This window comes from Petaurus breviceps, unplaced genomic scaffold (assembly GCF_028583685.1).
Source record: "Petaurus breviceps papuanus isolate PSGF00001 unplaced genomic scaffold, PetGlider_PUasm1.0 176, whole genome shotgun sequence".
Classification (NCBI taxonomy): domain Eukaryota; kingdom Metazoa; phylum Chordata; class Mammalia; order Diprotodontia; family Petauridae; genus Petaurus; species Petaurus breviceps.
Genome location: NW_027185771.1, coordinates 3436706 through 3453162, shown reverse-complemented (window position 1 = coordinate 3453162; position 16457 = coordinate 3436706). Strand labels below are relative to the sequence as shown.

The window sequence follows — 16457 nt, the reverse complement described above, 5'->3', positions numbered from 1 at the left end:
GTTCTCTCCCCCTCCCCATCTCTCTCTCTCTCTCTCTCTCTCTCTCCCCCTCCCCATCCCTCTGTCTCCCTCCCGCCCCCCTTGCTCTCATCACACTCTCCTGTCTGCCATATCACACTCACTTGTCTATGCCCAGGACCAGATGGTTTCTGTATCTTGGTTTCCCAGTGCCTTTGACATTGTATGTGCCTATTAAATACTTGCTGCATTTAATTGAATTGTGATCTCTTCACATTTAATCTCCTTTGTGCCATTCCACCTATTGGTCGTGTCCTTCCTAATTAGAATGGGCCTTTCTTGAGAGCAGGGACTCTGGGTTTTTCCTTCTTCATCTTTGTGCTTGCAGCAATTCGAATAGAGCCTTCTGCATGATAAATACTTAAGCATTTGGTGAATTTAATTGAATTTCAGAGAGGCCCCTTTGGAGTCATGGTAAGTGTATGGACTTAGGGTCAGAAGGTGGGCTCTGCCACCTTCCAGGCACATGGTTTTGGGAAAGTCATTTTCTACCTCAGTTAATTCATCTTTAAAATGATGAATAATGCGTTATTATTAGGAGAATAATGTAACCTGCCCTATTATCTTCACACGGGCTTTTATGGGAGTCAATTGAGATCGTTTATATAAAGCGGTCTGTAGACCATAAAGTCGGGCTTCATTGAGCACCTGCTGTGTGCCCAGCCCTGCTCTGAGGCCTGAGAATAATGAAGGTAGAGGATAAGTCCCTGCCCTCAGGAAGCACCCAGCCAAGTGGGAGAGACAGCATGAAAGCAATTCTGTGCAGACAAGGCACATACAAGATGAATTGGAGATACTTCAGAGAAGAAAGGCCCTAGTAAGCAGACAGGGTTTTAGCTGGGACTTGAAGGAGACCAGGGAAGCCTGGAGGTAGCAATGAGGAGGAAGAGACTTCTGGGTACAGGGGACAGCCAGAGAAAATGCCCAGAGTTCATCGGTGACTTGTCTCGGCTGAGGAGCAGCCAGGAGGCTGGCATCGCGGGACTGCAGAGTGGGGGGAAGGGTAAGGACTAGAATGGGTGGAGATGGGGGGGTGGAGGCAGGTTAGAAGAGGCTTTGAACTCCCAGCAGTGCTTTGTGTTTGTTCCTGGGGGTGATTAGGAGCCACTGGGGTTTACTGAGAGGGAGAGGTGACATGGTCAGACCTACACTTTAGCGAAGTCCCTTTGACAGCTGAGTGGTGAATGGGCTGGAGTGTCCAGCAGACCCCCTTCTGGCTCCTGTAGTGCAGGAGTGAGGACCTGCACCAGGGTGGGGGTAGGAGTAGTGTCAGCAGAGACAAGAGATGTTAGGAAGGTATAACTGACAGACCTTGGCAGCAGATTGGATATGGATGGTGAGAGAGAGTGCTGAGTCAGGAAGGAAACCTGGGTGTCCCTGAGCATGGAGGATTCGACTGGGTGAATAAAAATGGTGGTGCCCTAGCAGTAATGAGAAGTTTGGAAGAGGGGAGGCACTTAGGGGGGAGATAATGAGTTCAGTTTTGTACATGTTTAGTTTAAGATATCCATAGGCCATCCAGTTGGAGATGTGAGTCTGGAGGTTCAGAGAGAGGTTAGGGCTGGAGAAGCTCTGAGAGTCATTAACATAGAGATAATAATTCAGTAGACTGGAGCTGATGTAATTTCACCAAGTGAAATATTAGAGAGGGGTAAGAGAAGAGGGCTTGGGACAGAGCCCAGGGACACCCACCTTTCAGGGATGAGCTGGATGAAGATGCGGCAAAGGGAACCGAGAAAAAGCCATCACTGAGGCTGGAGGAGAACCAGTCAGTGCCGTGTCCTGGAAGCCTACAGAGCACAGGGAATGAAGGGAAAGGAAGAGATATGCAGTGTCAGAGCCTGCACAGAGGTGCAGAAGGATGAGGGCTGAAGAGGGCCGTTGGATTGGGCCATCATCGGTGACTTGGGAGAGGGCAGTGTCAGAAGCCAGACTGTCGAGAGTAAAAAAAGAGGGTGAGAGAAAGGGGGGCCGTCTCAGGAAGTTCACACAAAAGGGAGGAGAGAGGAGGGACACAAGGATTGTAGACTTATTCTATCATGCAAATATTTGGAGGGAAAACTCAAATACTTTGTCCCCAAGATAGCTTTTTAAACTTTGCCTTGGAAATTTAAAGTCACACTGGGGCCTTGCCTCTGTGATCATCTCCATGGGTGCTCCTTTAGCTTGTTGGTAGGTACACAGCCCTCTGTGCTTTGTCTGCCCCATTCCAGTGTGAGCTCCTTGAAGGCTGGGAGTGCTTAGCAGGGGGCCTAGTGCTTCATATGTTTGCTGAATTTCAGAAAGACTTAGACACACATTGTGGAGGAGAAAAAAGTGCCCATTTATGAGTAAATGATAAAAAGTGAAATTCCATGACTCCATCAGGACTTTTTACATGAGTGTAAATGGCTGTTTGCTGGTTATACAGATAGTTCTTGATTTCTGTAAATTCACATTATGCAAATTTGACTTTACCTAAGGAATTCTGAAAGAAAACTGCATTCCAAAAGAGAAAAAAACCTATGTTGATTTTACTGTACTGAACTGTGCTCTCTGTGGCCACTCTCCTTTTCCCCCCAAAAAACGAAAAAAAAAAAAACCCTCTCCCAGTGAAAGCAAAAGAATGGAGGAGAGACAGCCACTGCTGCCTCCAGATTGCGGGCTTGGCTTGAGACCTCAGGGGTCAAGGGAGGAGACCTTTGTCCCAACCCATCCCCCCCCTCCATCTCCTGGCCCCTCACCTGTGTGTGTCTGGCCCCAACATGTCTTCCCCAGCCAGGGCCCTTTGTGGCTGGCCCCAGCCCTCCGGTCTTCCTCCTTCTCCAGTTTTTGTCCCCAGCCCTTGCTTGTCCCTGAACCAGATGCTGGCCCCCTCCCACCATGGACTTGCCACCCCCTTCTTCCTTATCTTGCTCCCTCCCACCTTTCCCCATGTCCACAGGTGAGTTCAAATTATGTAAAAATTGCTTTATGTGGAGTTCTGTGAACCAGTCCATTTAGGTAAAATGAGAACTGTAATTAGTAGTGGTGGTAGCAGTGGTGACAGTGGTATTAGTAAGAGTGGTAGTGGTGGCAGCAGTAATCACTAACGTTTATAACACCCACTGTGTGCCAGGCCCCATGCTAAGCATTTTACATTCATTATCTCATTTGATCTTCATAACAACCCTGTGAAATTGATGTTATTGTTATCATCCCCATTTTGCAGATAAGAAAATGAGGCATACTGATTAAGCGCCTTACCCAGCTATTAAATGTCCAAAATTAGTCTTCCTGACTCCAAGCCCAGTGCTCTGCCCCTTGCCATCTGGCTAGCCCATCTTCAAGTTCAGAATAAAAAATAAATTTTAAAAATGTGATTCTGTCTCTTATCTAGTATCTACTCCAAAATACCCCCCCATAGCAACTGCTTTGCTCTCATCTCTTAATCAGAAACGAAGACCCAAATAAATAGGTAGTTATGGTGTCGTTGAAATGCAAATTAAAATCCCCAGCTTCACTAGAAATGATGATTCTTGTTTCTTTAAGGTGTTCACAACCCAAGTAACCCAATTATATTTTTCTATTAACCCTGACATCATCCTTTTGCAATTTAGTCTAACAGTCAATCATTTTAGCTGGGGTGTTATTCCAAGCGGCTAATATCTAATACTTAAGACACCAGTAATAGGAAGTTAAAGTGGAACATATGTGCATAAACACCTTCCGGATCATTCTGCCTTCAGGGAAGAAGAGTCTACCACCATCCTGCTATAATGTAATTGGTTCTTCTCAGACTCCCATAGTTTCATGTATTTAGAACTAGAAGGGGCCTTCAAAGTCATTTAGCCAGTTGTCCCATTTTATAGGAGAGGAAACTGACCCCCAGGGAAGTTTAGTGAGCTATATGAAGATGGCCCAGTGAATGAGATCACCAGGCCTGAAGTTAGGAAGCCCTGGGATCAAATCCAGCTTTTTAGACACTTATTCACTGTATGATCCTGGGCAAGTCACTTAACCTCAGTTTGCCTCAGTTTCCACATCTGTAAAATGAGGATAATAACAGTAGCTGCTTCTCAGGGATATTGTGAGGATTGAATTAAAGTGCTTAGCCCAGTGTGGCACACAGTAGGCACTCTATAAATGCTTATTCCCTCCCACCTCCTGCCCCCTCTCTCCACAGCACCACTTTTCCCACCTAACTAGTAACCAGTTTCATTCACCATAGGGGGATGAAAACAAGGGTAGGTTTTGTTGCGTAGCTACTAAATGACTTCTGTATCAGGGCTGAAGGGAAAAGGGAGAAGAAGGAAAAAAAGAATCAATGTCTTCTTTTTTAATGTTACTTATTTTTTAAAAAGAGGAAAGAAGCATAGGGACGAGGGTGATGAAGTGGAGGCTGAGGGCCTTGACAGCAGGGAGCAGAAGTAAGATAAACAGAAGAGGGTCAGATAGTCGCAAGTCTGATGAATAAGTAGTAACAGGTATGAGAATTTTAGAGTTTATTCTAGTGTGTGTGAAGTTTGCAAAACCAGGAATATTATTGGAATAATAAAGATTTGTTGTCTTTTAAAAAGAACAAACTTGGGGGCGCTGGGTGGCATAGTGAATAGAGCACTGGCCCTGGAGGCAGGAGGACCTGAATTCAAATCCAGCTTAACACTTACTAGCCATGTGACCTTGGGAAAGTCACTTAACCCCAATTGCCCTGCAAAAAAAAAAAAAGCAAACTTAAGCATCAAGCAAACACGCGTCTTAAAAGACACTCGTAAGTACCAAAAAATTATACTCAAAATTGAAAGCTTAGGTTTTTATTCCTTAATGCTAGTGCCTTCCCTCTGATGCTCCCTGTCAACCCTGTCTGTATCATTTTTGTATGTAGTTATTTGCATGTTGGCTCTCCCCATTGGACCATAAGGTTTTTGAGAGCAGGAACTATCTTTTGCCTTCCTTTGAATTCTTGGTTCTTTAGCCCATGGCCTGGCACATAGTAGGCATTTAATAAATGCTAGGTTGATTGACTATTATTTAATTTTTAAAAATTATATTTGTTTCCAATTAAATGCAAAAAAACAATTTTTGACATTTGCTTTTTAAAATTTTGAGTTCCAAATCCTCTTCCTCCCTGCCTGGAGAAGGCAAGAAATTTGATGCAGATTATACATGTGCACTGATTATTATTTAAAAATCGTTTTAAATGTATAAATAATATTCACTCATCAGGACTCAGTTTACAACTTTGAAACATTCACAACAGATAGCTGAAACCCTTCTACCTTAGGTAACAAAACATAAAGGGAAAGTGTAATTTGGAGGATCTTTTAAAGTGCTAAAAGTAAATCTGCAGAGAACACTGAACAGCTTTTCCTAACCACTGGCCTGAGCAGGTCTGTGACAGCTTGGTACTCTGGGGATTTAGAGCCAGAGGCCCTCAGTTCAAATCATGGTTCTACATGTGTGACTTTGAGAAAGTCTTTTAACCACCCTTGATAAAAGGAGGCCAGATGCAATGATCTCTTCAGTTTTTTCCCCATCTATAAATCCCACGTGACTTTCTTTTCAAAAAGAGACCGATAGGGAAATGGAACAATTGAATGATGAGGGCTCTGTGACGGGTGGAGAGAGGAGCCTGTTTGCTGTGCTCCAGCTGGCTCTCTCATGATGAGGAATTGTCATTGTCGGGTGACCGCTGTGACTCTGCCGCTGAAAAGCTGGATGTGTGCACACCCTGTCTGATAGACAAGATGCAACACCTGAGTGCAGCTTTTATTAATGAACGGTTGCTTGGAAACTAGGTCAGGGTGGCATCTTTCCTGCCTTTAGGTGATGGTTGCCTTGCTAATTGCAAAAAATTCCCATTTAGTTAGAAAAGAATCTATCCATTATTTCCCTTCTTCCTAGAGCTGCTAATTGGTAGGTAACTCCTAAGTATTGTGGGCTTTCACAGTATTTGCAGGGTCTTTAACAGCGTGGGACAAGATTGCATTTCTGACAAGAAACACATGTGCACCATGAGTTAACTGATAATCTTATAAACCTGTCTGCTCTGCCTTGACTGGCTCCGTTTTAGAAATAATGGCATTTTCACTAGATGCTATTTAGTTGACAGAAGTTATAATCTTCATTCGATGTCAGATTTGTTTGAAATTAAGGATAACCAAACTAACATTTTAGAGGGAGGAGCTCAGAGGATGACATGTCCATTTAGCACAAAAGATTTTATTTATCTTGGTAAGGATCTTAGACCTAGTAAGGATTTTAGAATCAATTGGTCAGTCATCTCATTAAAGAAGAGGAAATTTAGTCTCCAAGCAATTCAGTGACTTCCCCAAGGGCATAAGGAGGGGCATAAAGATTCACATAGTACCTACTATGTTCCAGACACTGTGCTGAGCACTTCTTATAACTATGATCTCATCTGATCCTTGTGAGGTACGGACTAGTATTATTCCCATTTTACAGTTGAGGAAACTGAAGCAAAGAGAAATAAGTGACTTATCCAGGGTCACAAATTACCCCATGTTGCAGGCGAGAAATTAGAAGTAACTTGCCTAGTGCTGTACAACCCATGGCCTTTTTTTTCTGCTACATCATGTTGAGGTCCTAAGCCTCTCATCTGTGGCTGAGAAGTTTCTGTTTTTGATTGCTTTAGCAAAGAATTCCATTTTCTTCCCATCACCTCCCTGAGTCAGCCTTGGTGAATTTGGCTGAAAAGATCAATACATTTTAATTTTTTGCACATAGTATATCTGTGACTGTGAAAACTACCATTTGGTTCCCAGCTGTAGCTGCGATTTGTACAATCTGACATTATTTGCCACTTTGCCTTTCTGAGTCTTGTTTTTCTCATTTTTTTTCCTGCATAAAGATTACTAAAAACTGAATCCTACAATCCCTGGGGTGTCTGCAGGGATGCCACATCATACTTCCACCCACTCAACTCCATTGCCATTTGCCATTTGGCATTCCGCAGCTTTAGGGGATCTTTTCGAGATTTCAAATTGTACATCAAATAGACATCTTAATTGCATTATATCCAGAATAGACCTCATTATCTTTCCCCTAAACCTTCCCCCCCACACACACTTTCCCTCTTCCTTTAGAGGGCAACACCATCCTTTCATCCCTTAGATTCACAACCTAGGGGTCATCCTGGACTCACTGCCTCTCACCTCAGCCCCTCCCCATATCCAAACCAAAGTCAGCACTTTCTGATTTTACCTTTGCAGCATCTCTCAAATGTGCCTCCATTCTCTCCTCTGACTCTGACGCAGGCCCTCATCACTTCACTCCTGGACTATTATAATATGGCTAATATAATAGCATGTGGTGGGGGGTCTGCTTGCTTCAAGTCTCTCCCCCCCTCAGTCTTTCTTCCAATCAGCCAGCAAAGGGATTTTACTAAAACTCATGTCCAAGCAAATCATCCCTCTATTCAGTAAACTCCAGTGGGCCCCTGGTGCCTTTAGGAGCAAATAGAAAGTGCCCTGCTTGTTATTCAAAGCCCTTCATAGCCCCTTCCCACCTTTTCAGTCTTCTTACACCTTGCTCTTTATGAACACATCCATCCAGTTACAGCAGGCTCCTGGCTGTTGAATGAATAAAACACTGCATCTCTCACCCTGGAGTCCCAACTACAATCCCATCCTGTGTAGGAAGCCTTTCTCTACCTCCCCCCTCTGAATTCTAGGGCCACCTTCTGTTAATTATTTCCTGCACAGAGCGTGTTTATATATACTCATCCATTAGACTGTGAGCAGCTTGAGGGCACAGTGGTGTTCTGCCTCTTTTTGCTTCCCCAGAGGTTAGCTTAGTGCCTGGCACGTGGCTAGGTGCCTAATAAATATTTATTGACTGATTGGCAGGATCTGGAGAGCGTCTATAGCTTCCGAGCTTGTATGAGTGACTGCTACTAACCTCTAATGTGTTGTATGTGCCAGATTTCACAATTAGCATTTGTCCCTGGGTATCCCCAGCCTAGGATTCAAGTCACGATCTTGCATAATAGCATCATCAGGGTACTTGCTAGGCTGAAAGAAGAATATAAAACATTGGGAAATGATCAGTTCATACCAGCCATGCCAGCATCGCTCCAGAGTTCCAGAAGAATGTGAAAGAGTGGGAAAGCCAATCCTGGTTTGGGGGTTTTCATTCCCCAGGGCAGAGAAAAGTTGACATATTCATCTAGTTTACTGATCCTGCACTTTCTTTTTTGAACAAGCCTGAAAGTAGCCTGAGGTAGAGTGTTGGTTACAAGCTTTAAGAAGCTGGTTCTGGAGGCCAATGGGGAGCCTCCATTTACATACAACTCACATGTGGGCGGCTCTCCAGGAGCTCCATAGTGGGAGTTTCTCCTTTTTACCTGGGTACTATGGTCAAAGGAAAAGTACCTGTTGTGGTTTGGGAAATCAGAAGGAGTTTTCCCTATTTATTTTTTCAAGGAATTTTATAAATTAAAGAACATTTTCAACCAGCTCTTTTACTCTTTGGTAGGCATATTTAAAAAAAAAATTAACAAAGTCAGCATTTTTTATTTCTCTCTCAAGGTAAATTATAACATAACCTGCTCTATATGAGTAGACTAGTAGTTTCGAGAGATTCAAAAATTACTTCATGTTTTCTTTTTCCTTCCTATCTTGTGTCAACAGTCATTATGGGTCTCTACACACACACTCACACTCACACTCACTCACGTCTCTAACAACCCTAACCATTCCACACCATCATCTTTGGCCATTTGGGATTTGGTGATGGTGGTTGTTTTTTGGGGGTGCTATACTATAATGTTTGAAGTAAGTGCCAAAATATGATTTGTGTTCAAAAGTATTTTTCCAGTGACTTTTAAAAATCTTTAATAATAAATTTCTCCCCCAAAGCCTTCTTTGTTCCCTCACTATGGCGGGGGGGGGGGGGGGGGGGGGGGGGGGGCCGGAGGCTGTGCCAGTGGCTTGAGAGGTCTGGAAGATTCTGACATGCTGGAAAGGATTTCAGTATGAACCTGGCAACAGATTTGGTCTGTTATGAAGACCAGCCTCACTACGCACAAGGAGACTCATCACCAGTTGGTTGGCTATTTGACAATTCATTCTCTAGCCATGGCAATTCGTGGAGAAAAGAAAGCTACAGCATAGCCTTTAGTTTCTTCTGGCCCCATTCCACTTCTGCAGGAAAGGTGGAAGGCTCCTGTTTTCAGACTCTGAACATGAAGTCAGCTGTTGGGTACTCTCCCCATTAGAACCCAGTCCAAGGACCCACTAGTACCAGCAGCTCTTAACATCTGTCTTCAGGCACAGAGGTGGCAGACCCAAGGCCTCCTCCCCACCTTCTCCCGCCTCCCGACAGGGTCATGGCAGGAACAGAAATCTGAAGGTGAAGAGCTCTTAGCAATATCACAAAAATGAAAGGGATTATTACAGGTTAGCAGGCAGGAAATACCTTGTTATTGATATAGTAGTCATTCCTGAATCAGCCATCTAGATACAGTCATCAGAGCAAGAGCAAAGTTAATGCATGACTAAAATGAAGAATTAAAATGAGAAGGAAAAAAAAACCCATGTAATTGAAATAACACCATCTCGACCTTTTAAAAAAGTTTTGATAAAAAAAATAGAGTACGGAAAGCGTAAAGGATAGCAACACTGATTTTTAACCGATGTGAATAATTAAGATAATGAGTAAATCAACCCAGCCTTAAGTTTGCCTCAGTCAGCAAATTTTTGACCTGCTTTGGTCAAGTTGTAAATGAGCCATAGAAGTGACAGTGGCCTGACTTCTTGTCTGCCCCCAAGGACAGAATGACAAAGGTGAGGAGAAAAGAGAGACAGCAAGACCAAAGGAGATTTGGGAAGGAGGGGGTTATATCTGTCCTTTTTGGGGGGAACCTGACTTGTGGCCTACAAACTCTTGGGGGCTATCGAGTATTGTAAGGGGTCTGCAGATACACAGAGCCACCAAACAGTGCCACTTGGCTATATATTTTCTCACTCACTGTCATGTAGAGTTCAGCTGCCATTGTGTGGGAGTCCATGACATTTTTTTATGGAGCCCCATATTTGAAAAGAACAGGGTCCACTAACACAGGCTGTATTTCTCTCTGTTCACATCGTCATAGGTTTGTGTTAAAATCTCTGTTTTCATGATTTTCTGTCACAGAAAGTGTTTGTTTCCTATCCCAGGTGTTGCCCTGCTGACGGATGTCTATCCTGAGGAAATCCTTCCATCCCTGCTGGCACAATATGGGGGTAGCCCTGGAAAGCACCCACCAGAGACCAGAATGAAAGTTGGGGAAGCATTAATGAGGATTGTCCGAGCTTTAGGTGAGTGTTGTGGATTTTTCAGTTTGGCATGGACAGCCCCTTGATGACTCAGGCTAAGCACGGCCCCTCTGAAAGGTTTCAGAGTCATCAGAGCTCCCAGGTAGACTCAGGTAGACTCAGAGAGTGTTGCTTTCTTGAAGCTGTGGCAGTGTGTTTGGAGTTAACTGGTAAGAGCTCAGGTCCTGGGTTTGGCTGTCACTTACTAGGCATGTGACCTTGGATAAATCATTTACCCACTTTGAATTTTAGTTTTTCTGTGTAAGAGCGGTCTATGCTACCAACCTTACAGGGTAACCTTACAGGGTAACTCAGATGAGCCAATCCATACATGGACACTGTAGACCATAGGGAGAGGCAGCATGGACTGGGAGAAGGAGAGCTGACCAGAAGTCAGTTGGGTTAAGTTCCACTTCTGAGACTCACTGGCTGGAGGACCCAGACCACTTAACCTCTCAGTGCCCCAGGCAGCTTTCTTAACTGTAAGTTACAGAGAAGGTATTGACCTGTATTGGCAAATGCGTTTCTTATATGGGGATTCCATGTACCATTGAAATCACAGATCCAGTCCCTCCCTGTACACTGTAAAGCACTCTATTGATTCTGGTACCTTGAAAACAGACTGCCATTTTCTTTTAGTGGAGTACAAGATATCCAAAAAAAGTGTCAGCTAAAAAGGAGATGAGTTATATAGTTAGTAAGCATGTAATAGATGTTAAGAGGGATGGACCAATGGACAGCCGACATTCTCCACTGGTGTCCTCTTAATGTTAAGGGAAATTGAGAAGGCTCTGGGCACATTGAATGGACCCCCATGTTGAACTTACAGATATGGTCACGAGTTGTACAAGACAGGCATACTTGGCTGGATCATATTCTGCACTGTTGAAGGGAATGACATACACCAATGGAAGGGGGTGACGTACAGACCCATCTGAGCTCTGGAATACCTGAAAACACTCAATGAGACTCAGAGGAGACATTGTGACCTTGTAGCTGCTGTGGTGTTTGTAGAGGCCTCACGAAAGGCCAACAGAGTGGGCCTGTGCTGGGTAAGCCCAGCTGCTTCCCTCTTGGCTACATCGCAGCAGGACCCTTCATCTCTGCCTTCTCCTCCATGGAAAGGAGACATCTTCTCCAGGTCCCTCGTGGTTGGGATGGCAGGGCAACGTACTGAGCAGGGCCAGACTCGGAGTCCAAGAGAACTAGAACACTCCCCCCTTGAGTTTTCTGGTCATCCTCAGAGCAGGGAGGATAATTCCTCACAGCATTTCTGTGGGAATAGCTTGAGAGCAGGAGTTTAAAGCTCACTGCAGTCCTTCAAGTGCTACCTGTCCATCACTGCTCCTTGCTGAACACCTGTCCTGTGCTGCCTGCAGCTCGTGGAACTGGGGACCAAGGAAGTGTCCTGTGCCCTGATGATTCTTCACAGAGTGGAGTTCTCACTGGGCTCTGACCTTTTTGTATTTCTCTGTCAGGTTTCTTTGTACTCCAGTCCTTGGGTGGGGAACTTTAAGATGTTCACAGGGCTGGGTGGATGCTCTTTGCCAACATACACTCCAGTCCTTCAGCAGCTTAGGAGATGGTCTTCAGGACTAGCCATAGCCAAAACATTAACCCTGTGATTAGTCTAGTGATGAGCCACTGCAGACTTAGTGGGGCAGATCATTGGACTGTCCCGTACTCAGAGCCTTTCCCCTGCTAGGGCTGTGCCCTCCCCACTTCCTAAGGGGCAACACCATCCTCCAGGTCCTCAGGCTCACAAACTAGGGTCATCCCCAACTCTCCATTGTCTCTCACCTCCTCTCTCCAATATAGTATCAAGTGTTATCAGTTCTACCTTCACAAGATCTTTCGATAGCCCCCTTCTCTCCTCTGGACCATTGCAGTAGCCTGTTCGGGGGTCTGCCTGCCTCAAGTCTCTCCCTACTCCGAGCCCTTCTCCATTCAGCCACCAAAGTGATTTTCCTAAAGTACAGTCTGACCATGTCACTGCCTTACTCATTAAGCTCCGAGAGCTGCCCTGTCACCTGCAGGAGCAAATACAAAATCGTCTTTGAATTCAAAGCCCTTCACAACCAGGCCCCATCCTACCTTTCTAGTTTTCTTGTGCTTTATTCTTTCTGACTTACTCAGCAATCCAGGGACACTGGTCTCCTTGCAGTTCTTCCCCCTCCAGACTCTGAGCATTTTCTTTGGCTGTTCCCCTTGCCTGGAATCCTCTTTCTTCTTGTTGCTGCCTTCTGACTTTTCCTGGTTTCCTTCAGAAAGTCCCAACTATAATCCGGCCTTCTACAAGAAGCCTTTCCCAGTCCCCTTTAGTGCTAAGGCCCTCCTTCTATGGATAATCTCCAGTTTATCCTTTGTATATCTTGTTTGCACACAGTTGTTTCCTTGAGGTATTTTTCCCATTATGCTGTGGGCTTTTAGAGAACAAGGAATTTTTTTTTTACAAAGTTACTTTTAATATTCTGAGGTAAGCCCCATAGGAATAAAAAACACTGGGAGAGGGTATCCCCCTCACCCCCAGGAAGGCACTAAGGAATCAAGGGCCCCCCTAGGAAGAAGGAGGCATAGAGGGAGCCCACTGCAGACACAGGGAGAAGGGGATGCCATTAGTTTGGGACCTGTGGGTGCTACAGGAGGGGGTGAGAGAGTGATGGGGCTGGGCCACAGAGTCACTTGGGCTCTTCCTTCTTCTCGTTGGCTTTTTCTGCTTCTGTTGCGTAGTCTCCGAGTACCTCTGCTTTCAGGGCTACAGAGAGCCCATCATCCCAGCGTTTTCCCGTGCTTGAGTCACTTTATTTTTTCATGTCCTTCTGGTAGGTAAGCTCACGCTGGTCACCACAGGACCTGGCGAAGGCAGTGGCTCTAGCCCAACGAGGTGGCATCTGCACTTTCCTCTCCCACAAGGACCTTTTTTTAAGCCTTTCTTAGTGTCCTCTGTACTGAGCAGGGAGCCTAGGACATGGTGGGTGTTTCATTGTTGGCCTGCTGACTTGCCTTGAATTGGCATAAGCTCCAAGAACCTAGTCATCATCACAACACTGTAAGAAGGCTGTAGCAGAGGCAGGTTGCCTAATGTAATTAAACTGTGAGTTGTTATCAACCAGCCACCCAGGCTCATCTATAAAAGTTGCCACATTATGCACAACCACAAAGGAAAGCTTGTGTCCCCAGTCCTTGAGGTATGGCCTGGGAGGCATTCTTCTGTGTTTGTCCAGCCAGCTGCTGGGCGGAGTTCTGAGTATTTTGTCATGTACTGGGGCTGCAGGCTGACTGTGTTTCTCTTAGATCAAGTGAAGCCTATCCTTTAGCAGCAAAGGTTCTGGCTGGAATATTGACCCATACTTCTCTTCCCAGTGTGTCTGTTGGCCTTTCAGTTCTGTCTGAGCCAGCAGACTTCGAATTATCTTCCTAGGTGTGGCTCTCTCTGCCCTTCACTGTAGTTTCATCACGTGTCCACCAGCATAACACCAAAGACTAAATTAGGAGCAATGATCTCAACACCAATTTTAATAATTGACCTGTGAGCTGTAGCACACTTGTGAATTTTACTGCTCACCCAGGAGAAAACTTTGGAAACACACAAATCCTCCTCCTCAACACTTCCCCTAGGCTGATCACATTGCAATCGTTAATCCTCTCCTTCAGAAAGCATCTATTAAACACCCACATGCCCATCTCTCTCCACTGCTTCCACCATCTCTTCAGTCAAGTTTAAGGTCCCTGTGTTTCCTGACCCCTCTGGCTAAAGACCACAATTCTCAGACTCAGGGCAATTCAACAAGACATTTCAATTCTGGGAACGTTTAAGTACCTACCACTAAGTGCAGAGCTCTCTAGGCCAAGGGGAAGAAAAAGATGGAGTTCTGGGCCCCATGCCTCCCAGCCCCAGAAACAGCCTGAAGGGAATCTGTGAAGGAAGTGAACAGTAAACCTGTCACTCTTTGAGGAAAGAGCTAAATAAATAAAGAGCTTTGTTTTCTTTCTTACTAAATTTGGGCCTTAGACACTGCTGGGGCAGTCACAAGGTGCTGAATGTCGGGTGTTGTGTGAATCTAGGGCCTAGAATATGACCTGTTGAGTTGTAATTTCTGTCTTTGGCTTGTATAAATCATCAGCACTGTCCAAGCTGAGCCAGGTGTGTACCTTTCCAGTGAAAAATCTCCATTTCTCCTGTGCCCTTACTTAGCCTTCTGCTGCTGGGATGGTTCATGACTAACCAGTTCAGAAGATGCATGCCGACTTGTCTCCATAAGGTTGTTGAGGTGGTTCTAAGAGAGGCCTTTAAAACAGATACTGTAATTAGCAACATTTCCAAAATAGTCTTCTGGTGTTTCAAAGCAAATTCCACCAATTCTCAAAGTATTAATCTTTCTGGGCTCATTCTTCCAAATATCAAACTATAAACACAGCCTGGCTTATGCCAAGGTTTCTAATTCATATCGCCAACTCCAGGTGCATGGATGGGGTGGCTTGTTTAAATCCTTTAAGTGAAATTAAAGCTTTTTTCTGCAGTGATAACCAGTCTTACAGTATATTCCCAGCTCAGTGGTGCAGGGGAAATCCCCGTAATCCCTCAATGTGATTTTTCAGTATCATCTTTACCTGTATGCCCCAGTCTTGCCTTGAACTCCATATTACTCTTTCTTCCCACCGAATGAAGATGGGATGGTCAGTCCATCTCCTAACCCAGAGGTTACTATCACTAGACAAAATGGCAAGTCAGAAATTCTTCAGCCCCTCTCCAAAACAGTGGGACCTGTTAAAAATACTGTTATAATACTGTTGATGGGTATTAGTCGTAACCCTCTGTAGCCTAACCCTGTTCCATTAGGATTTTACTGTATGTAGTAAGATTTCCAGGGAGGTAATTTGAATTAAATTTGTCATTATAATAAGAAGCTGTTTTATAGCCCAGTTATAGTATATTTATGCCTCAAATTAATTTGTCAATGATTTTTTGAGATAGAGGTTATTATGATGTGTATATGGTTTATTCTTGCTTAAGGACATGTTTAGCTAAAAATCAATCCCAGCGTAGGATTGAATTACCAATTACTCTAAATCTTTCTCCATCTGTTCCTCTTATGTAGTCTGAGGCAGATGTTGATCAGTAACAGCTGTAAAGAGGCTTGATGGTTTTGTTTTTTGTTTGTTTTTTTCCTCAAGAAAAGAAAATGAAACCCAACCACTAAGCCCAGATTCCCAAAATGAAAGGTTTAAAAATTTTATTTTCTTTTAAAATGCTTATTGATATCTTTTGATTTTTTGTTACCTACATATTACAATAGATCACACCCTCTTCTCCCTTCAAGAGAACCATCTTATATAAGAATTTTTAAAAGGGAAAACAAACAGTTCAGAAAAGCTGGTCAATACATCAACAAAATCTGGGATTGTATGTAATATGCTATACCTATAGTCCTTTGCAAAGAAGAGAGAAATGCCCTTTTCTATCTCTTTGGTGCCAAGCTTGGTTATAATTTCACAGTATTGAGGGTTTTTTTAAATTTTAAATTGAGAAGCAGTTATTCTCCTTCCCACTCCTCTCCTGACTGGGGGGTGGGGGGGGAGGAGGGAGAGACAGAGAGAGAGAACTTTTGTTTTCTGCCTATTTAGTCTATCACCTCTTCTCTCAACAAATAGGTGACATTTTTTATCATTATCCCGTTGCAATCATGCTTAGTCATTTTGTTTATCAGGGTTTTCAACTCTCAAAGTTATTAATTTTAACAACACTGTTATCAAATTAACGTTCTTCTGAATCACTTTATACAAGTCTTACCAGTTTTTATTTTGTCATTGTTGTTGTTTTCATTTACTGTACTATAATTCTGGTTTATATTGTTTTCCTGGTTCTTCTTATTTCATTTTGCATCAGTTTATATAGGTATTTCCAGGCTTCTCTGTATTTCTCATATTCATAATTTCTCACAACATAATAATATTACATTCATGTCGTTTTATTGGCATTTATTTTGTTACTAGTTCTTTGCCTACTTTTTAATTTAAAATGCTGCCTTAAGTATTTTATTGTAGATGGAGGGTTCTTCTTTTTAACTTTAACTTAGGTTCTCTTCAATGTCCATCTCTTGGAACTTGTAGCCTTTATGTTGTGTACTGTTCTATATTGGCCCAACAACAAACAGAAAACTGTAT

The 16457-nt window shown here is 43.8% G+C and overlaps 1 protein-coding gene and 1 long non-coding RNA gene across 2 annotated transcripts in view; one reads left to right on the top strand and one right to left on the bottom strand.

Annotated features, from left to right (window-relative positions):
• Window positions 1-16457, top strand: part of TANGO6 (transport and golgi organization 6 homolog) — a 205972-nt gene that overhangs the window by 89259 nt on the left and 100256 nt on the right. Inside the window, exon 15 of the mRNA XM_069085484.1 lies at window positions 10155-10295. Within this exon, the coding sequence (XP_068941585.1) occupies window positions 10155-10295 (141 nt within the window). The remainder of the gene's footprint in view (window positions 1-10154; window positions 10296-16457) is intronic.
• LOC138159280 (uncharacterized) overlaps window positions 4264-16457 on the bottom strand; it is a 40719-nt gene continuing 28525 nt past the window's right edge. Inside the window, exons 3-5 of the long non-coding RNA XR_011167858.1 lie at window positions 14445-14580; window positions 7897-8009; window positions 4264-4687 (exon numbers count right to left, since the gene is read on the bottom strand). This is a non-coding gene — a long non-coding RNA (uncharacterized lncRNA). The remainder of the gene's footprint in view (window positions 4688-7896; window positions 8010-14444; window positions 14581-16457) is intronic.